Below are 22330 nucleotides of genomic sequence, written 5' to 3' on the forward strand. Positions count from 1 at the left end.
TTTTTAGAAAGACAGACATGAACAGAATAGAACCTGTAATTTCTTAACATGTAAAAAATCCTGTTTTTATTTTCAGGAAATGTGTTTTTGGCATTCTATATGGAATCAGTATAAGTTAAAGACACTGAATCTTAAGTCATTTCACTTTGTGAGTCTTGTAGATAAGATTTGGTTATTTTTAATTTTTAAGTGAGAAATGGAGTGTGTTAACTATTAGAATCTGGTTGATTAAAGAGTTCACATTCTTTCAAATCATTAAATCTGAAGTGAGCTCTTCATAGAGTATAGCCAAATTAGGATGAAATGAGAGCTCTAGTTACAATGCCTGTAAATCATGTAATTTATATCAAAAGAAGAGTTTGGTAAAGTACTGTAGTTTTCTCAAACCTACAATTTTTTTTTACTTGTTTAATCTTTCCCATCATTTCTCTATTTCCTAAAATCATTTTTGTGTATGTGAAAAAACCCATAAGCTTGAATTCTGTTTTCAACTGACATTCAAGCATGAGGTTTTGAAAAATCTTAGGTTCAAAGAGACTAAGTTAAATACTTGGGAAAATGCACTGTTGTAATGAGAGCAGGTTTTTCCTTTTTTCAATCTAGTTAATTTACCATTTGCTTACCGATTCTTTGACTTTTGTTCAAACCTTATAGATTAGCTACTTTTGAAATTGTTTAATGTCATTCTTCTGTAACTAAATTAACTTCGAAATTTTGCCATCATTTTCAGCTTCTGTACCCTTTTGAAACTGTTTTTGTCCTTTGTTCTTTGTGACTTCAAGCAAAATCTGATGTGATCTGTGAACTATGTTACTGAAAAATTAACACTGAAAATATTGCTGTTCTTGAAAACCTTATTTCCCATGCTATTTATATAAGCTATCATAAATATTTGATAAAAAGTTTTGACTGACGTTAGAGCTGTTTGACAGCCACTTACTCATTAACTTTATTTAACTTGGTTGTTACAGTGATTTATCATGTACTGGACAGTTTCCTTTACATTTAAATGTGGCCTAAATGTTAAAAATATGTATGACAACATTCTAGCTTAAAAACATTCACATAGAAAAAGTCTCAGGTAAGTGGAGGTAAAATTTAAAATTTGGATGAAAATACAGATTGTGCATTTGATTTACATTTTAAAAAGCCTACTTAAATTTCTTAAACAATAGTTCCTAAATTTATAGAGCCCATGAATATGTAGCCTTGTGTCTTGTTCTCCGAAACTATTGGGTAGCTGAGTTTGGAGTGAGAGATTTGTTACTGAGTTCTGATAGCAAGGGAAGGTGAGTGAGCCAAATCCTGACTTTTGGAAATTAAGAGTCAGGATATCAAGTGATATATGTGAGAATTTATTAAAATCTATTTAGTTCCTCAGTTTTGGATAGCAGTAATTCAAATAGAGTTCAGGTAGTAAGGGATCCCTGTATTACTTTGGTGGTTTTATCAGTTTATTTTGTATTTGCTTAAAGCATACCTTTAGTATTGGTTGGCTCTTACCATATCTGAAAACACAGTCTGTAGTGATAAGAATCCTAATTTGAGCAATGAGGTATGTTTCAAATTAGAGATAATGCAAATAATGAGTGTAAAATGTGAGACATAAAACATACAACTAATGTATAAACAACTTATTTAAAAATAATGCAGAAAGATAGCATTTTAAAAGTTGGTACAGAGATCATACCTATTTTGGGTACGGTACAAAAAAATCTTTATTTGGAAAATAGAAATTGATAATTTATCTTAATTTTGTGTGTGTGGTGAAGGCAGGACAGAAGGATGAAGAACTTTAATGGATAAGTAATGGAAAATAAATCATAGCCATTATTTCTTTTTTTTTAAAATTAAGGTATCATTAATATATACTTATGAAAGGTTTCACATGAAAACCTGTGGTTACTATTTTCACCCATATTATCAAGTCCCCCCACCCCCCATTGCAGTCACTGTCCATCAGTATAGTAAGATGCCACAGAGTCACTACTTCTCTTCTCTGTGCTACACTGTCTTCCTCGTGACCCCCCATACACCATGTGTGCCAGTCATAATGCCCCTCAATCCTCTTCTCCATCCCTCCCCACCCACCTTCTCCCACCCCTCCCCTTTTGTAACTACTAGTCCCTTCTTGGAGTCTGTGAGTCTGCTGCTGTTTTGTTCCTTCAGTTTTGCTTTATTGTTATACTCCACAAATGAGGGAAATCATTTGGTACTTGTCTTTCTCCTCCTGGCTTTTTTCACTGAGCATAATACCGTCTAGCTCCATCCATGTTGTAGCATATGGTAGGATTTGTTTTCTTCTTATGGCTGAATAATATTCCATTGTGTATATGTAGCACATCTTCTTTATCCATTCATCTACTGATGGACACTTAGGTTGCTTCCATATCTTGGCTATTGTAAATAGTGCTGCAATAAACATAGGGGTGCAATATGTCTTTTTGAATCTGTGTTCTTGTTTTCTTTGGGTAAATTCCTAGGAGTGAAATTCCTGGGTCAAATGGTATTTCTATTTTGAGTTTTTTGAGGAACCTCCATATTGCTTTCCACAATAGTTGAACTAATTTACATTCCCACCAACAGTGTAGGAGGGATCCCCTTTCTCCTTGCCAGCATTTGTTGTTCCTTGTCTTTTGGATCTTGGCCATCCTAACTGGCATGAGGTGGGGTCTCATTGTGATTTTAATTTGCATTTCCCTGATGATTAGCGATGTGGAGCATCTTTTCATGTGCCTGTTGGCCATCTGAATTTCTTCTTTGGGGAAGTATCTGTTCATATCCTCTGTCCATTTTTTAATCGGGTTATTTGCTTTTTGGATGTTGAGGCATGTGAGTTCTTTATATATTTGGATGTTAACCCTTTGCCGGATATGTCATTTACAAACATATTCTCCCATACTGTAGGATGCCTTTTTGTTCTGTTGATGGTGTCCTTTGCTGTACAGAAGCTTTTTAGTTTGATGTAGTTCCATGTGTTCATTTTTGCTTTTGTTTTCCTTGCCTGAGAGATGTGTTCAGGAAGAAGTTGCTCGTGTTTATATTCAAGAGAGTTTTGCCTATGTTTTCTTCTAAGTGTTTATAGTTTCATGGCTTACATTCCGGTCTTTGATCCATTTTGAGTTTACTTTTGTGTGTGGATTTAGACAGTAGTCCAGTTTCATTCTCTTACATGTAGCTGTCCAGTTTTGCCAGCACCAGTTTTTGAAGAAGCTGTCATTTTTCCATTGACTATCTATGGCTCCTTTATTGTATATTAATTGGCTATATATGCTTGGGTTTATATCTGGGCTCTCTAGTCTGTTCCATTGATCTATGAGTCTGTTCTTGTGCCAGTACCAAATTGTCTTGATTACTGTGGCTTTGTAGTGGAGCTTGAAGTCAAGGAGCATAATCCCCCAAGCTTTATTCTTCCTTCTCAGGTTGCTTTGCATAGCCATTATTTCTTATTCACAGTAATCAAGGGTACTTGTTGAATCAGCTTTTCTTTATTAATGAATTAGTTTAGTATAGCTTTTACTTGCTTGAGTAAATATTGAATTCTATGCCTAAGTTGGTTCCTCTACATGATAGTGACATCTACATTACAGATTGTCGTATTGAACGATAGCACATGCAAAGTGTTCAACTTAGTTCCTAGTATTTAGTAAGTGCTTGATAAATGTTAACTTCTATTATTATCAGTAATTAGTTTCAGTTGAATTTTTGAATTCTGAGTCTACTTACCTTTAAATGCTATACATGTTTCTGAAAAGTTGAGTATAGATTAATTACTATTTTTAAAAAAGTCTAAAGGAATATTAATAACCAAATTAGTTAGCAACAAATGTATATTATGTTTCTACTGTGTGTCAGGCCCTGCTTTTTCCCATGTAGGCAAGGATTATGGGCATTACAGAGGTGTGGTGAGTGTTATGAGGTTGTGTTTAGTGCTATGAGACCATATAATGGTCTTGTGGAGTGTGTGGTGGGGGTATAGTGGGAACAGGGAAGGCTTTCTTGAAGAAGCAATGGCTAAGATACTTAGAATTAAGTTGGAGATAGCTAAGTAAGCCAGAGATGTGGGAAAAAGGTCAAAGCAGAAGACACAAATGTGTGAGAGCCTAAGGTAAAAAAGCTTGGCATCATTGAGGACATGAGAAATGATCAGTTTAGCTGGCGTAATGATTTATTGGTGTGGGGTTAGGGGAAGAGACTAGATTAGAAGTCAGATTGGGCCTCCTTAATTGTTGTTTGAAAAGTTTGAATTGGTTGCCAGCATTTCACATGAAAGTCTGGCTTTCTCATTTCTCTTGAAAAATTAGAGGCCATGGCAACACCCAAAGTCTATTTTCAGATGACGACACTCAGCTGGATCTGGTCAACAGCTATGCTCTCTAAGGAGCATGGGCTCTTCAATTTATGCTGCTCAGTTAAGTTGCCAGATAAGTACATCTACACAATCAGTATTTAACCTGGTCGTTGAGTTCCGAATCCTTAAGAAGGTCCTGGAGAGTTTGTAGTTAAGTATTTTGGTCTTTATCCTAAGTGCTATGGGAAGTCATTAAAAGGGTTTTCATTAAAGCAGGGGAATGACATCATTTAAAAAAAATCGCTTTGCAGTATAAAGGCTGGATTGGAGAGGAGCAGTAGGAAATGTAGTGAAATAGGAGGGTCTAGGTCACAGAGGATATTGGCTTGGACCATAGTGGTGATGGTGGGGGAGAGAAATTAGTGTAGAAAACTGTTTGATTCAAGAGATGTTAAACTGTTAAGTTTTACAGAAGTTGCTAACTGATTGAATATGGCAACTAAGATAGAAGGAGGAGGGTGTCCAGTATAACTCCCATTTGCTGGCTGACATGGCTAAGGATTACTAAGAAATATACATTTTGTTTAATACTTTAATTTGTATAACTGATATTACATGAATTTAAGGTGTTTTCATGCAAAAAGTATATGTTCCCTTCTATTAAGTGGTTTATAAATAAATTCAGGGTTTTCAGACAAAATATACCTTCCAGATGATAATGTAAAATGTGTAGTTTGATGCTGATGATAGTCATTTTTTGCATCTGTGATTTTAAAGTAACCAAAACAGGTATTACAATACACATGAGTGTTGTTATAAATATTCATTGATAGACATGAAGTAGCATGTTCATAGTTTGTGTACATTATAGATCTAGCTAATTAAAGTTTTAGTAATTTCATTTTTAAACTGACACTTGTTTTATATGATGGCATTACATAAATGGGCTTTGTGGCTTCTTTTGTTTGTTTTTTACGTATTTGTTTGAATTGCTAATACATTTCATCCCTCAGTTAGGATGTGTTAGCCTGAATTAAAAACTTGAGGGTCAGGTGTACGTTAACTTCTGATAGTTTCCTCAAACAGAAAGAATATAGGCTTTGAGTTAGAAGGGCCTAAAGTTTCATCTTGGTTTTATTAACTGGCTGTGTGACATTGAACTAGCATAACCACTGTAAACCTGTGCTGGCCAGTGTGGTAGTCACTAGTAACACGTGGCTATTGAAATTGAAATGGGGCTAGTTGAGATTGCAGTGTGCTTTAGAGTTTCTCAAGTTTTTCATGTCACAATTTATATTTTTTGCTTGATTTGATTTTGTTTCTTATTTTAAGAGTAGAGATTTGAAATCTCACTATCATGATTTTAATTTTCTTAGTATCTTTCCTTTTCTCATCCCTGTTGCATGCCTTCTCCCCCCATCCTGTTCTTTACTTAGGTCTTTCTGTTCCTGTTGTGGAGAAGTCACATCATTTTGTCCTCTAAGTTTGCTGGATTTTTACTGGCTCATGGTTGTTTTTCCTGCTTGCCTTTATTATGATATGAATAAGATAAAGTCTTTTTGTACTTGGTATTTATCAAAGTCTGTGATGTAGTTGCCTTTCTTGGGTATTAGTGAATACCCTTTTCTGCTCTGTAGTTGGAGAACTAGCTGACCTGTACAGATCTGTTTTCCTCTGTTTTATGAGAGTAGCTAGTCCTCTCAATTGTTTTGGTGCTGGAGTAGATTTTTATGTAATCCCCAAATGCAGAGTATAATTGGCAGCCTGGACAGTGGTTGAGATTCTTTTTGTCTTATTCCTTGTCACCTGGAATTCAGGTTTTCATCCTACTTGCCATGTACTTACTCCCCCAGCCTCAGAAGTTGCTTTCTGACAGAAGCTAGCTAGTTAGATAAAAAGGTAAGAATTGGGAAAAGCTGTGGGGGAAAGGCAAGTTGAATGGTGCTCTGACTGCATGGAGCTCTCTGTCGCATTTTCTTATCATGACAGACCCTTGATCTCTGAGATAAATTAAAATTGGGGTAGGGCAGTAATTTTGGCAGTTTTTTGTTTTATGACTTAAGGCTTAGTTCTGTGCAGTCTAAGTTTGGTTATTAGAGAGTTCTTCCAGATTCTGACATGATGGCTCTCATTTCTTTGATAGTCTCAGATTTTAGCATTTTCTACAGCTTTTATAAGTATTAATTGTGATTGGAAAAGGCTGTATTTTGGGGCTTCTCACCAGATGATGTTTTGTATACTCTTCTTCAAGTCTAGTTTTGATTCTAAGCAAAGTGACAGTGATTTTGCTTTTATTAATTACACATTAAAGAAATCACTGGGTATGTCAGTATGTTTTTCATTTTTCTCAGAAATGAAAAAGTTTTAGTATGGTATAGTTAAAATGCAGGATACCAAGGTATACATCTGATTTTCATTTTGGTCAGTGAGCACTGGAAATTCCATGGAATGACATATAGTATAATGTCCTAGAAGTTGAATGTTAATAGGTGAACAGTATTTATTGGATGAATTTAAATGTTTCATATTAAAGAATCAAATGTATGATCTCAGAATAGTCCTTTCAAACTATTAACATAGACTTACGTAGATTATGTGGCCTCTATAACATGTAGTTTAAGATTACATTTTATTTTTTAAGCATTGTTATAAATCTGTGCTTGAAATTACTTTGAGTGATTTATATTTAATCTTATTTCTTAATAGGTTTCTTGTTAACATTAATTTACCCATTAATATCTAGGATGGCCCAAATCCACATAAAGATTTATTCCCTTACCTCCCATGCCCTTAGGTAGTCTTTTCCCCATGTACTTTTATCTTTCTGATTTATCGTCTGTAATTGCATATTTACAGTCATTTACTTACTTATCTCTCTCCCACTAGAACATGGGCTCCTTGAGGACAGATTGTTTTATCTATCTTTGTATCTTCAATGTTTGAAGTATATTCGGTCTTTAATAAAAGTATATACCTGTTGAATAAATGATGTTCACGACAAGGTTACAGATTTCACAAGAGAAGGCATAAACAAAACACAAGGAAGAATTGAGCTGTAAGATGCAAAACAGTAGGAGGAATGATTTCTTAAAGTAAGAAAGATAGTCTTGAATAAAACCCCTTTTAAAAAATAATTTTAAAAAATGAAGGAATGATTTGTATGGTCCCTATCTAGAACATACTTACTCCTATAAATGTATCTAAAGTATTTTGCATGTCCTCACATTGAATTTGTCCTTCTTTAGGAAAAAATGAAGAAACTATTGTTTCTATAGAGAGTATGGGATGAGTGTTTTCACATATTTAACTTTTGGTCTTTGCATCATGTGTGTAAGTTAGGTGTTACTAATTTTGTTTTTACAAGTATAGAGACTATAAAATTTAAATCATGCTGAAAGTTGGCACCATAGAAGCTAAACATCTACAGTAGTCCCTCCTTATCTGCAGTTTCACTTTTCGTGGTTTCAGTTACACACAGTCAACTGAGGTCCAGAAGCAGATGATGCTAACTGGTAGTAACTAGCACTATAACAGTGCTTACATCATTCATCTCACTTAATCTCATCATGTAGGCATTTTATATTCTCACATCATCACAAGAAGGGTGAGTACCATCCATTAAGGTATTGTGAAAGAAAGAGACCACATTCATATAACTTTTATTGCAGAATATTATGTATCATTCAATTTTATTATCAGTTGTTACTAATCTCTTGCTATGCTTAATGTATAAATTAAACTTCATCATAGGTATGTACTTATAGGAAAAAATAGTACATATAGGGCTTGGTATTATCTGTGGTTTCAGGTATATACTAGGGGGTCTTGGAATGTAACCCTTGCAGATGAGGGGTGACTACTGTATTTGAAATCAGTAGTACATAGTAAACATTAATTAAATTGTGATTAAGTGGAGAAATGTTATATTTACTATTGTTTGAAAAGTATAAAAATATTTAAGTTATGATTTGTGCTGAGTTTACATTTTCATTGGCTAGGAAAATAATTTTGCTACTTTCCTTTTCCATAACTGCAGATTCCATCAGGAAAGTTTTATTTCGATGTGCCATTCAATTTTTGCTGATAACTTTTTCCTTTTAGAACATGGCTGTAATGAAGAATGCACTGGAGATTAACTACAGATTGTGTTTTAGGATTTATTATGAAGAAAAATCTTAAAAGCACATTCATTCCAATGATCTTGGGATTTTCTGTAGTCCAGAAGGAAGGCATCATTGTACATTTAAAAGAACATTGGGTTCAGTAATCGGAGATAGGGGTTCTAGATTCAGCCTTGTCCTGTACTTGTTGGGCAAGTGTATTTAGATAAGCTATTTAACTTCTTTGTGCCATTTTAATGAAATGATAGAAGTAACTGAATCTTTAAAGATTCATTCCAGCTCATATATAAAATACTAGTAATTTTATATGATAGGGAACTGAAATGAAGTATGTGCAGCCATTTAGTTCAAGATATCACAAATATTGTGAAAGTAAAATGTATTCTAAATAGTGATTAGCAGTGTCATTTTTATATATAAAAAGTTTAAAAATATCATTTTATAAATGATTGTAATCATTTATATAATTTTATATGGTTTTTATATAATGAAATCTATACTAACTTAAAAAATGTAAATGAAATGCTGTTTTATACATTTTTGTTTCTCCTAAGTTTACAAGTATAATTTATTGAACATTCTCTGTGTCCAAGTTGAGCACAGTTAACAATTACGTCTCTTAATGTGTTACCTAAGACTTTAGGATAGAGTCTATGAAAACTAATAGTTATTGAGTAATTCAGGCCTCAGGTCCTGTGAAGGTTCTCATTACAAATGGTGCTAAATTTTCCTTGGTTAAAGACTGATTTCCTATTGGTCACATTCATATATTCAGCAGTGTTTTTGAGTATTATGTGTCAAGCATTATACTAAGCATTGGGAATTATTGGAGCATATTTTAGAAAATTAATTTTCACTCAGACCCTAGTGAAAAATTTAAATCTAGATTCAAGTCTCAAGCATCATTCTTAAAGCATGTATTTTTATCTTTGGAGTCAGATTCTAGGGTTCTTAGAGACAGCCTTTCATCTAGGTGAGGCTCTGGTACACGCATTTAAATCATTGGCATCTTTTTTTTTAGAATAGCTGTTTATAATTTTTTTTTTTGAGAGGGCATCTCTCATATTTATTGATCAAATGGTTGTTAACAACAATAAAATTCTGTATAGGGGACTCAATGCACAAACATTAATCAACCCCAAGCCTAATTCTCAACAGTCTCCAATCTTCTGAAGCATAACGAACAAGTTCTTACATGGTGAACAGTGCAAGGGCAGTCATCACAGAAACTTTTGGTTTTGATCACGCATTATGAACTATAAACAATCAGGTCAAATGTGAATATTTGTTTGATTTTTATACTTGATTTATATGTGAATCCCACATTTCTCCCTTATTATTACTATTATTATTATTATTATTATTACTATTTTAATAAAATGCTGAAGTGGTAGGTAGATGCAAGATAAAGGTAGAAAACATAGTTTAGTGCTGTAAGAGGGGAAATGTAGATGATCAGGTGTGTGCCTCTAGACTAAGTATTAATCCAAGCTAGACAAGGGCAACAAAACATCCACGGATGCAGAAGATTTCTCTCAAAACAGGGGAGGGGGTGAGGTTCTAAGCCTCACCTCTGTTGATCCCCAGTTTCTCATCTGATGGCCCCCTGAGACTGTGCCTGTCTTAGGTTGTTCCTCCCTTGAGGAATCTTACCCGTCTCTGGCTAACCAGTCATCTTCCGGGGCTATACAGGGAAATGTAAAGTTGGTAAGTAAGAGAGAAGCAATATTGTTTGAAAAAGTTAGCTTTTTACTTCTTTGCAGATTTATGCCCTGTGGCTTCTATGCCCTGCATTTGTCTTGAGGTATCTTTACCACTTGGAAGAATTATGATACTCGGTAATTTCGATATGAGGCACGAATTCTACTTAAGGGTTGTAATTAGGAAGGAAGAAGAAAAGCTATAGAAGTAGCAGACGGAAGAAAACATGGGAAGATTGATTATTTCTTTGACATATCTTCTTGTAGTGTAACATAAGCATGTATAGGTTTTAAACTACTAATTAAATTGCATGCACACATTAACATAATAGGAATACAGCTACATAACCAAAGCAGACCTACAAATACCAGCCATATCCAGTGAAACCAAAAAAACCAGTTAGGCACCCTAGGCATTTGTGAAAACTTATCAATGATATGATGGATATTGTCTAACTGAATTTGAATAGTTTGAGAACAATCAGACAAATTAAAACAACACATTCCTGGGAACTGTTCACATCCCATATGTTCTTTTAACAGTAGATAGTCTATAGTAGCAAGATTTTGGAGCACTGAAACTTGCACTTCTCCTAATTCTTGGTTGAGTTCTGACAATATAGATCCAGTCAAATTTGTTGTTTTACTGTCTGCACAGGCCAGCTTAGAGATATCTCCTTCTTCATTCTAATGGCAAGTCCAGGAACCAGTGGGATGAATGCAGCTGCAACTGCAACAGCGCCAGGATCTTTGTTGAAGTTTTTTGATGATCATCTTCTGGAATGACTCTTCCAGAGAATGTTGATGTTGGAAGTTCTTCTCCATATCGTATCTTAATTCTTTTTCTGGGTAGCCAAATTAGGCTTTGATCCTCTGTATAAACACAAACAAACCCTTTGCCCACACTTTGATATGCCCTTTATACCATTGTGAAGAACTTATTGGAGGTCACCACACAGGAACTGCTTTTTTTTTTAGGAGAAAGGAATATTATCAGAAAAATGTACTTCCATAGCTGATCATCTGACACCCTTTAAATGATCAAAATTAAGGATATTTAAAGCATGTATTAATCGTTGATTTACAGTTAGTTTCATCCTATCAGGGAGTAATCCCCCTTTTCTTTCTTTTTTTTTGTTATTATTAATCTATAATTACATGAAGAATATTATGTTTACTAGGCTTTCCCCTATACCAGGTCCCCCCCACAAACCCCTTTACAGTCACCGTCCATCAGCATAGCAAAATGTTGTAGAATCACTACTTGTCTTCTCTGTGTTGTACAGCCCTCCCCTTTCTCCCAACCCCCATTATGCATGCTAATCATGTATCCCCTTTCTTCTTCCCCCTGCTTATCCCTCTCTACCCACCCATCCTCCCCAGTCCCTTTCCCTTTGGTACCTGTTAGGCCATTGTTGCGTTATGTGATTCTGCTGCTGTTTTGTTCCTTCAGTTTTTCCTTTGTCCTTATACTCCACATATGAGTGAAATCATTTGGTATTTCTCTTTCTCCACTTGGCTTATTTCACTGCGCATAATACCCTCTAGCTCCATCCATGTTGTTGCAAATGTTAGGATTTGTTTTCATCTTATGGCTGAATAATATTCCATTGTGTATATGTACCACATCTTCTTTATCCAATCATCTACTGATGGACACTTAGGTTGCTTCCAATTCTTGGCTATTGTAAATAGTGCTGCGATAAACATAGGGGTGCATCTGTCTTTTTCAAACTTGAGTGCTGCGTTCTTAGGGTAAATTCCTAGAAGTGGAATTCCTGGGTCAAATGTTAAGTTTATTTTGAGCATTTTGAGGAACCTCCATACTGCTTTCCACAATGGTTGAACTAATTTACATTCCCACCAGCAGTGTAGGAGAGTTCCCCTTTCTCCACAGCCTTGCCAACATTTGTTGTTGTTTGTCTTTTGGATGGTAGCCATCCTTACTGGTGTGAGGTGATACCTCATTGTAGTTTTAATTTGCATTTCTCTGATCATTAGCAATGTGGAGCATCTTTTCATCTGTCTGTTGGCCATCTGTATTTCTTTTTTGGAGAACTAACTGTTCAGTTCCTCTGCCCATTTTTTAATTGGATTATTTGTTTTTTGTTTGTTGAGGTGGGTGAGCTCTTTATATATTTTGGATGTCAAGTCTTTATCGGATCTGTCATTTTCAAATACATTCTCCCATATTGTAGGGTACCTTTTTGTTTTATTGATGGTGTCTTTTGCTGTACAGAAGCTTTTCAGCTTAATATAGTCCCACTTGTTCATTTAGCTGTTGTTTTCCTTGCCCAGGGAGATATGTTCAAGAAGAGGTCACTCATGTTTATGTCTAAGAGGTTTTTGCCTATGTTTTTTTCCAAGAGTTTTATGGTTTCATGACTTACATTCAGGTCTTTGATCCATTTTGAATTTACTTTTGTGTATGGGTTTAGACAATGGTCCAGTTTCATTCTCCTACATGTAGCTGTCCAGTTTTGCCAGCACCATCTGTTGAAGAGACTGTCATCTCACTATTGTATGTCCATGGCTCCTTTATCAAATATTAATTGACCATATATGTTTGGGTTAATGTCTGGAGTCTCTAATCTGTTCCACTGGTCTGTGGCTCTGTTCTTGTGCCAGTATCAAATTGTCTTGATTACTATGGCTTTGTAGTAGAGCTTGAAGTTGGGGAGTGAGATCCCCCCTACTTTATTCTTCTTTCTCAGGATTGCTTTGGCTATTCGGGGTCTTTGGTGTTTCCATATGAATTTTTGAACTATTTGTTCCAGTGTGTTGAAGAATGTTGCTGGTAATTTGATAGGGATTGCATCAAATCTGTATATTGCTTTGGGCAGGATGGCCATTTTGATGATATTAATTCTTCCTAGCCATGAGCATGGGATGAGTTTCCATTTGTTAGTGTCCCCTTTAATTTCTCTTAAGAGTGACTTGTAGTTTTCAGGGTATAGGTCTTTCACTTCTTTGGTTAGGTTTATTCCTAGGTATTTTATTCTTTTTGATGCAATTGTGAATGGAATTGTTTTCCTGATTTCTCTTTCTATTTGTTCATTGTTAGTGTATAGGAAAGCTACAGATTTCTGTGTGTTAATTTTGTATCCTACAGCTTTGCTGTATTCCGATATCAGTTGTAATAGTTTTGGAGTGGAGTCTTTAGGGTTTTTTATGTACAATATCATGTCATCTGCAAATAGTGACAGTTTAACTTCTTCTTTACCAATCTGGATTCCTTGTATTTCTTTGTTTTGTCTGATTGCCATGGCTAGGACCTCTAGTACTATGTTAAATAACAGTGGGGAGGGTGGGCATCCCTGTCGTGTTCCCGATCTCAGAGGAAAAGCTTTCAGCTTCTCGCTGTTCAGTATAATGTTTGCTGTGGGTTTATCATATATGGCCTTTATTATGTTGAGGTACTTGCCTTCTCTACCCATTTTGCTGAGAGTTTTTATCATGAATGGATGCTGAATTTTGTCAAATGCTTTTTCAGCATCTATGGAGATGATCATGTGGTTTTTGTCTGTCTTTTTGTTGATGTGGTGGATGATGTTGATGGATTTTCGAATGTTGTACCATCCTTGCATCCCTGGGATGAATCCCACTTGTTCATGGTGTATTATCCTTTTGATATACTTTTGAATTTGGTTTGCTAATATTTTATTGAGTATTTTTGCATCTACACTCATCAGGGATATTGGTCTGTAATCTTCTTTTTTGGTGGGGTCTTTGCCTGGTTTTGGTATTAGGGTGATGTTGGCTTCATAGAATGAGTTTGGGAGTATTCCCCCCTCTTCTATTTTTTGGAACACTTTGAGGAGAATGGGTATTATGTCTTCTCTGTGTGTCTGATAAAATTCCGAGGTAAATCCGTCCGGCCCCAGGGTTTTGTTCTTGGGTAGTTTTTTGATTACCGTTTCAATTTGTTTGCTCGTAATTGGTTTGTTTAACTTTTGTGTTTCTTCCTTGGTCAGTCTTGGGAGGTTGTATTTTTCTAGGATGTTGTCCATTTCTTCTAGGTTTTCCAACTTGTTGGCATATAGGTTTTCATAGTAGTCTTTAATAATTCTTTGTATTTCTGTGGAGTCTGTCGTGATTTTTCCATTCTCATTTGTGATTCTGTTGATTTGTATTGATTCTCTTTTTCTCTTAATAAGTTTGGCTAGAGGCTTATCTATTTTGTTTATTTTCTCAAAGAATCAGCTTTTGGTTTCGTTGATTTTTGCTATTGTTTTATTCTTCTCAATTTTGTTTATTTCTTCTCTGATCTTTATTATGTCCTTCCTTCTGCTGACTTGAGGCCTCATTTGTTCTTCTTTTTCCAGTTTTGATAATTGTGATGTTAGACTATTCATTTGGGATTGTTCTTCCTTCTTCAAGTGTGCCTGGATCGCTGTGTACTTTCCTCTTAAGACTGCTTTCGCTGCATCCCACAGAAGTTGGGGCTTTGTGTTGTTCTTGTCATTTGTTTTTATATATTCCTTGATCTCTATTTTGATTTGTTCATTGATCCATTGATTATTTAGAAGCATGTTAAGCCTCCATGTGTTTGTGAGCCTTTTTGTTTACTTTGTAGAATTTATTTGTAGTTTTATACCTTTTGGTCTGAAAAATTGGTTGGTAGAATTTCAATATTTTGGAATTTACTGAGGCTCTTTTTGTGGGCTAGTATGTGGTCTATTCTGGAGAATGTTCCATGTGCACTCGAGAAGAATGTATATCCTGTTGCTTTTGGATGTAGAGTTCTATAGATGTCTATTAGTCCATCTGTTCTACTGTGTTGTTCAGTGCCTGTGTGTCCTTACTTATTTTCTGCCTGGTGGATCTATCCTTTGGGGTGTGGTGTGTTGAAGTCTCCTAAAATGAATGCATTCTGGTCTGTTTCCCTCTTTAGTTCTGTTAGTGTTTCTTTTACATATGCTGGTGCTCCTGTGCTGGGTGCATATGTATTTAGAATGGTTATGTCCTCTTGTTGGACTGAGCCCTTTATCATTATGTAGTGTCCTTCTTTATCTCTTGTTACTTTCTTTGTTTTGAAGTCTATTTTGTCTGATAATTAGTACTGCAACCCCTGCTTTCTTCTCACTGTTGTTTGCCTGAAATATGTTTTTCCGTCCCTTGACTTTTTGTCTGTGCATGTCTTTGGATTTGATATGAGTTTCTTGTAAGCAGCATAAAGATAGATGGGTCTTGCTTTTTTATCCATTCTATTACTCTGTGTCTTTTGATTGGTGCATTAAGTCCATTCACATTTAGGGTGACTATTGAGAGATATGTACTTATTGCCTTTGCAGGCTTTAGATTTGTGGTTACCCAAGGTTCAAGGTTAGCCTCTTTAGTATCTTACTGCCTAACTTAGCTCACTTATCGAGCTGTTATATACACTGTCTGGAGATTCTTTTCTTCTCTCCCTTCTTATTCCTCCTCCTCCATTCTTCATATGTTGGGTGTTTTGTTCTGTGCTCTTTTTAGGAGTGCTCCCATCTAAAGCAGTCCCTGTAAGATGCCCTGTAGAGGTGGTTTGTGGGAAGCAAATTCTCTCAACTTTTGCTTGTCTGGGAATTGTTTAATCCTGCCATCATATTTAAATGATAGTCGTGCTGGATACAGTATTCTTGGTTCAAGGCCCTTCTGTTTCATTGCATTAAATATATAATGCCATTCTCTTCTGGCCTGTAGGGTTTCTTTTGAGAAGTCTGATGTTAGCTTTATGGGTTTTCCTTTATAGGTGACCTTTTTCTCTCTAGCTGCCTTTAAAACTCTTTCCTTGTCTTTGATCCTTGCCATTTTAATTATTATGTGTCTTGGTGTTGTCCTCCTTGGATCCTTTCTGTTGGGGGTTCTGTGTATTTCCGTGGTCTGTTTGATTATTTCCTCCCCCAGTTTGGCGAATTTTTTCAGTAATTTTTTCTTCGAAGAGACTTTCTATCCCTTTTCCTCTCTCTTCTTCTTCTGGTACCCCTGTAATACGGAGATTGTTCCTTTTGGATTGGTCACATAGTTCTCTTAGTATTGTTTCATTCCTGGAGATCCTTTTATCTCTCTCTATGTCAGCTTCTATATGTTCCTGTTCTCTGGTTTCTATTCCTTTGATGGCCTCTTGCATCTTATCCATTCTGCTTATAAATCCTTTCTGGGTTTGTTTCACTTCTGTGATCTCCTTCCTGACATCTGTGATCTCCGTCTGGACTTCATCCCATTGCTCTTTCATTTTTCTCTGCATCTCATCCCATTGCTCTTGCATTTTTCTCTGCATCTCCATCAGCATGTTCATGATTTTTATTTTGAATTCTTTTTCAGGAAGACTGGTAAGGTCTGTCTCCTTCTCAGGTGTTGTGTCTGTGATCTTTGGCTGCCTGTAGTTTTGCCTTTTCATGGTGATAGAGATAGTTTGCAGAGCTGGTATGAGTGACAGCTGGAAGAGCTTTCCTTCTTGTTGGTTTGTGGCCTTCCTCTCCTGTTAGAATAGCGACCTCTAGTGGCTTATGCTTGGCAGCTGTGCGCAGACACGGCTTCTGCTTCCTGTCTGGGTGCTATGGAGTTTATCTCCGCTGTAGCTGTGGGCATGGCCTGGCTCGGGCTGCTGCTCCAAAATGGTGGAGCCCCGTTGGAGGGGGAGCGGCTGGGAGGCTATTTATCTCCGTAAGGGGCCTCTGTGATCCCTGTTGCCCAGGGGGTTAGAGTGCCCAGAGCTCCCCAGATTCCCTGCCTCTGGACTAAGTGTCCTGCCCTGCCCCTCTAAGACTTCCAAAAAGCACTCTCCAAACCAAAACAACAACAGCAACAACAAAAGAAAAAAAAAAGAAAAGAAAAATGCAGTATTTTCTTTGTCCTCAGGCGCTGGTCTCAGGCACCTGCTCACCGGTCTTGCTTCCCTGTTTCCCTAGTATTAGGGTCCCTGTCCCTTTAAGACTCCCAAAAAGCACTTACCAAAAAATAAAGAAAAAAAAAAAAGGCTGCTCCTGTTTCTTTGTTCTCCAGCGTCGGCCTCAGGTACCCACTCACCGGTCCTGCCGCCCTGTTTCCCTACTATCCAGGACCCCACGCATGCACTGTGTCTGCGCTGTAGTCTGGATGGCTGGGGCTGGGTGTTCAGCAGTCCTGGGCTCCTTCTCCCTCACTGCTGACTCCTCTCCACCCGCCGGGAGCTGGGGGGAGGGGCGCTCAGGTCCCGCCGGCCAGAGCTTGTATCTTACCTCCTTTGCAAGGCGCTGGGTTCACACAGGTGTGGATGTGGTCTGGTTGTTGTCCTGTGTCCTCTGGTCTCTATTTTAGGAAGAGTTGTCTTTGTTATATTTTCATAGATAAATGTGGTTTTGGGAGGAGATTGCTGCTGCTCTACTCACGCCGCCAACTTGGCTCCACCCTCTATGGTTGCCTTATTTTTATACTTATGATCTCTTTAGTTTTATAGAAGTTTAAATTTTAATGTAAGTGAAATTGTCCGTATTTTCCTTTATGGTTTTGCTTTTTTAGGGAAGTCTTTCAACCCTGAATTTCTAGTCTTTTGTATTAGTGAAATTGTCCGTATTTTCCTTTATGGTTTTGCTTTTTTAGGGAAGTCTTTCAACCCTGAATTTCTAGTCTTTTGTATTTTCAATTTTGGTAGTTTGACAGTCTCCTCCCCAACCCCCATATTTAGGTATTTAGTTTACTTGTTTTTGATATTTGTGTTTGATGAGGCAGGGATTGAATTTGTATTTGTCTATATAGGTGTCCAAATGTCCCTGTGCTGTTTATTGAAGAGTCTGTTATTTTCTATAATTTTGTAATGCCATTTCTTCTGTATTACAATTTTCCATATTTTCATAGGTTTGTTTCTGGGCTCTTTATTTCTTTTTGTGTATTTCTGTTAAATTAGCATAGCAGGTTGTTTTAATAATAATACATGTAATAACAAGCATAGCTTTACATAAGTCTTGATATTTGCTGATGCTATGGATTGAATGTTTGTGTCCAACCAAGATTCATATGTTGAAATCATACCAATTCATACCAAGATTTATACCAATGTGATGATAGGTGGTGGGATCTTTGAGATGTAGGTGGGGGGATCTTTGGGAGGTAATATGGGTAAAACCCTCATGAAGTCAGCAGTCTGCAACATGGAAGGGGTTTTTCAGAAGAACCTAACCATACTGGCACTCTGATCACAAACTTCCTGCCTCTAAAACTGTGACAAATAAATGTTGTTTGTAAGCCACTCATTCTGTTATACTTTGTTACAGCTGCACAAACTGACTAAATAGGCAGGGTGGGTTCTTCTACCTTGTTCTTTAAAATTTTGGTTGCCCTTATTGATTCTAAAAACTTCTGTAAGTATATCTTTAATTGAGGTAAACTTTGTATAACATGAAATTAACCATATTAAAGTGAATAATTTAGTGGCATTTAATACATTTATAATGTTCACCTCTGTTTAGTACAAAACATTTTTGTGTCCCCAAAAGAAATTCCATACCTAAATGCAGTTACTCCTGACTCTTTCCTCCTCACCAGCCCTTAGGAAGTCACCAGACTGCCTTCTGTCTTTAAGGATTTACCTATTCTGGTAAATATTATTACATATGTGGTAGATATTTCACATAAATGAAATCATGCTTTGTAAGATCTTTTGTGTCTGGCTGCTTTTATGTTTATCTCATGTTTTGAGACTCATACACATTATAGCAGGTATCAGTATTTCATTCTTTTTTATGACTGAGTAATATTCCATTATATACAGGCATACTTCATCTTACTGTGCTTTGCTTTATCTTGCTTCACAGGTAGCACATTTTTTAAAAATTGAAGGTTTATGGCAACTTTGCATCCAGTAAATCTGTTGCTACCATTTTTCCAAAAGCATTTGTTCACTTTTTGTGTCTCTGTCACATTTTAGTAATTCTTATATTTCAAACTTTCATTATTGTATTTGTGATGGTGATCCATGATCAGTCATTACACCTCACAGAAAGTTCAGATAATGGTTAGCATTTCTTAGCAATGAAATTTTAAATTAAAGCATGTACCTGTTTTTTCAGATATGGTGTTATTGTACTCTTAATAGACTGCAGTATAGTGTAAATATAACTTCTATATTGGAAAACCAAAAAATTCATTTGATTTGCTTTATTGCAGTATTTGCTTTATTGCAATGGTCTGGAACCAAGCCTGCAATATCTTTGAGGTATGTGTACACAATTTGTTTATGCATTTCTCTGGTAATGAACATTTGGATTGTCTCCACCTTTTGGCTCTAGTGAGTAGTGCAAACTATGAGCATGTTTGTGCATGTATTTGAGTATTTGTTTTCAGTTCTCTTGGATATATACCATGGAGTGGAATATCTGGGTCATAGGTACTTAATTCTATGTTTAATTTTTTGAAGAAATGCTGAAGTGTTTTCCATAGCAGCTAAATCACCTTACATTTCTTTCAGCTGTAATTATATCAGATAAAATAGACTTTAAGCCAAAAACAGTAAGAAGACAAAGTAGACAGTATTACTATATAATGATAAAGGGGTCAGTTCATTAAGAAGATAAAACAAGTATAAATATATATGCACCTAAATATGTTAATCATATACTAAAAGATCTGAAAGGGGAAATAGGCAACTGTTCAGTAGTAGAAGGGAACTTTAATGCCCCATGTTTTAACTGTGGATAGATCATCCAGACAAAATGAACAAGAAAACACTGGACTTGAACCATACTTCTGACCAAATGCGTCTAACAGACATGTATAATGTTACATCCAACAATAGAATGTACATTTACTAAAGCCTACACTGAACATTCTTCAGTATAGATAATATAGGTTACAAAAAGGTCTTAATAAATTTTAAGAATATTGAGATCACACCAAGTACCTTTTTCCATGACAGTAGTATGAAAGTAGAAATCAGTAACAGGAGGAAAAGTGGAAAATTCACAAATATATTGAAATTAATATCTTCTTGAACAATCAGTGGGTCAAAGAAGAAATTCAAAGAGAAATTAAAAAAATTTTTTGAAACAAATGAAAATGGAAACAACATACCAAAACCTATGACATGCTGCTAACACTGTTTTAAGAGGGAAGTTTATAAAAACCTGCATTAAAAAAAAAGAAAGCTTTTAAGTAAACAACCTAACTTTATACCTTAAGAAACTAAGGAAAAGAACAACAAACTAAGCCTAAAGTTAGTAGAAGGCAGGAAATAACAAAGATCACAGTAGGAAGAAATGAAATAGAGACTAGGAAAATAGTAGAAAAGATCAACAAAATAAAAAGCTAGCTCTTTGCAAGATAACAGAGGTAAACTTTTAGCTAGACTAAGAAAATAAGGGAAGACTCAAAAAAAAGAGAAGTTAAAGAGGAAACATTACAACTGATATTGGAGAAATAGGATCATAAGAGAGTACTATAAGCAGTTATATGTCAACAAGTTGGAAAACCTAGAAGAAATGGATACATTCCAGTATATAACCTTCCAAGTCTGGATCATGAAGAAAGAAAATCTGAACAGTTCAATGAGTTAAGCGATTGAATCAATAATATGAAATCTCCCAACAAGGAAAAGTCCAGGACCAGAGGGTTTCATGTAGAAATGTACCAAACATTTAAGGAAGAATTAATGTCAATTTTTCTCAGACTTTTCAAAAAAATTGAAGAGTTTAAGAATGCTCCCAGCTTTGTTTAATGAGGCCAGCACTAACTACCCTGACACCAAAGCCAGGTAAAGACTCTTAAGAAGTACAAGCCAATATCCCAGATGAATGCAGAAGCAGAAATTCTGAAGAAAATATTAGCAAACCAAATTCATTGTCACAGTAAAAGTATCATACACCATGGTCAAGTGGGATTTGTCCCTGGGATGCAAGGGTGGCTCAAAATATACAAATCAATATATGTGATAACACCATATTAATAGAATAAAAGATAAAAATCATTCTCTCAGCCAATGCAGAAAAAGCATTTAAGAAAATACAGAATCCTTTCATGATAAAAACTCAATAAATTGGGTAAAGAGGAGCTTGCCTAACATAATAAAATGCGTAAAATCCACAAGCTCACAACTAGCATCATACTCAAAAGTGAAAAGTTGAAAGCTTCTCCTCTAAGATTAGAAAGAATAAGATACTTTGACCACTCCTATTTAATATAATACTAGAAGTCTAGAGCAATTAGGCAAAATAAAGAAAAGGCATCCAAATTAAAAGGAAGAAGTAAAATTGTCTTTGCAGGTTATATGATCTTCTGTATAGAAAATCATAAAGGTCCCACCAAAAAATTGTTAGAACTAATTAATGAATTCAGTAAAGTTGCAAGATACAAAATACATAGAACATTTGTAATCTTCACACCAGCCAACAAGGTATCTGAAAAAGAAAAAGAGGAATCCCATTCTGAGTAGCATCAAAAAACAGTAAGATACTTAGGAATAAATTTAATTAAGGAGATGAAAGATCTGTACACTGAAAACCAGAAGAAATTGGAAAAGATGCAAATAAGTGGAAAGATATCCTATGTTCATTAATTAGGAGAATTAATGTTGGCACAATGTTCATACTACCCAAAGCTATCTATAGATTTAATGCAATCCCTATCAAAATTATAGTGGCAGTTTCCACAGAAATAGATAAAACAATCCTGAAATTCATATGGAACCACAAAAACCTTGAATAGCCAAAGAAATTCTGAGGGAGAAGAAGGTGGGACCGTACTTCTTGACTTCAAACTATACTATAAAACTGTTGTAATCCAAGCAGAATGGTCCTGGCATAAAAATAGATAACTTACACCAATGGAACAGAATTGAGAGCCCAGAAATAAACCTTCATGTGTAGGTTCAACTAAATTTCACAGGTGAACCAAGAATATTTGATGGGGAAAGGATACTCTTTTTAATAAATGTTACTGGGAGAACTGGATTATCACATGTAGAAGCATGATGTTGGACCCCTGACTTATACCACTCACAAAAATTAAATGGATTACAGACATAAGATAGAGGTTGTTACCATTCAAGACATTGTAAAATAAGGCAGAGAAAGAGAAATACTGTAAAATATAAGATTATATAAATACATAAGACTTGAAACTGTAACACTCATAGGAAGAAAACTGAAAAAGGTCCTTGAGATTTCTTGGCAACTAGTGATTTTTGGGAAATGAGATTAAAAACAAGCAAAAATTAAAAACAGGACTACATCTAACTAAAAAGCGTCTCTAGAGCAAAAGAAACATTGAAC

The 22330-nt window shown here is 35.6% G+C and overlaps 1 protein-coding gene across 7 annotated transcripts in view; it reads left to right on the plus strand.

Annotated features, from left to right (window-relative positions):
• Positions 1 to 22330, plus strand: part of MAN1A2 (mannosidase alpha class 1A member 2) — a 209681-nt gene that overhangs the window by 2132 nt on the left and 185219 nt on the right. Inside the window, exon 2 of one of the 7 annotated variants that reach the window (XM_073234475.1) lies at positions 19233 to 19281. The exons of the other annotated variants lie outside the window; for them this stretch is intronic. Coding sequence (XP_073090576.1) covers positions 19233 to 19281 — 49 coding nt within the window. The remainder of the gene's footprint in view (positions 1 to 19232; positions 19282 to 22330) is intronic. 7 annotated transcript variants of the gene reach the window in all.

This window comes from Manis javanica, chromosome 4 (genome assembly GCF_040802235.1).
Source record: "Manis javanica isolate MJ-LG chromosome 4, MJ_LKY, whole genome shotgun sequence".
NCBI classification, from domain to species: domain Eukaryota; kingdom Metazoa; phylum Chordata; class Mammalia; order Pholidota; family Manidae; genus Manis; species Manis javanica.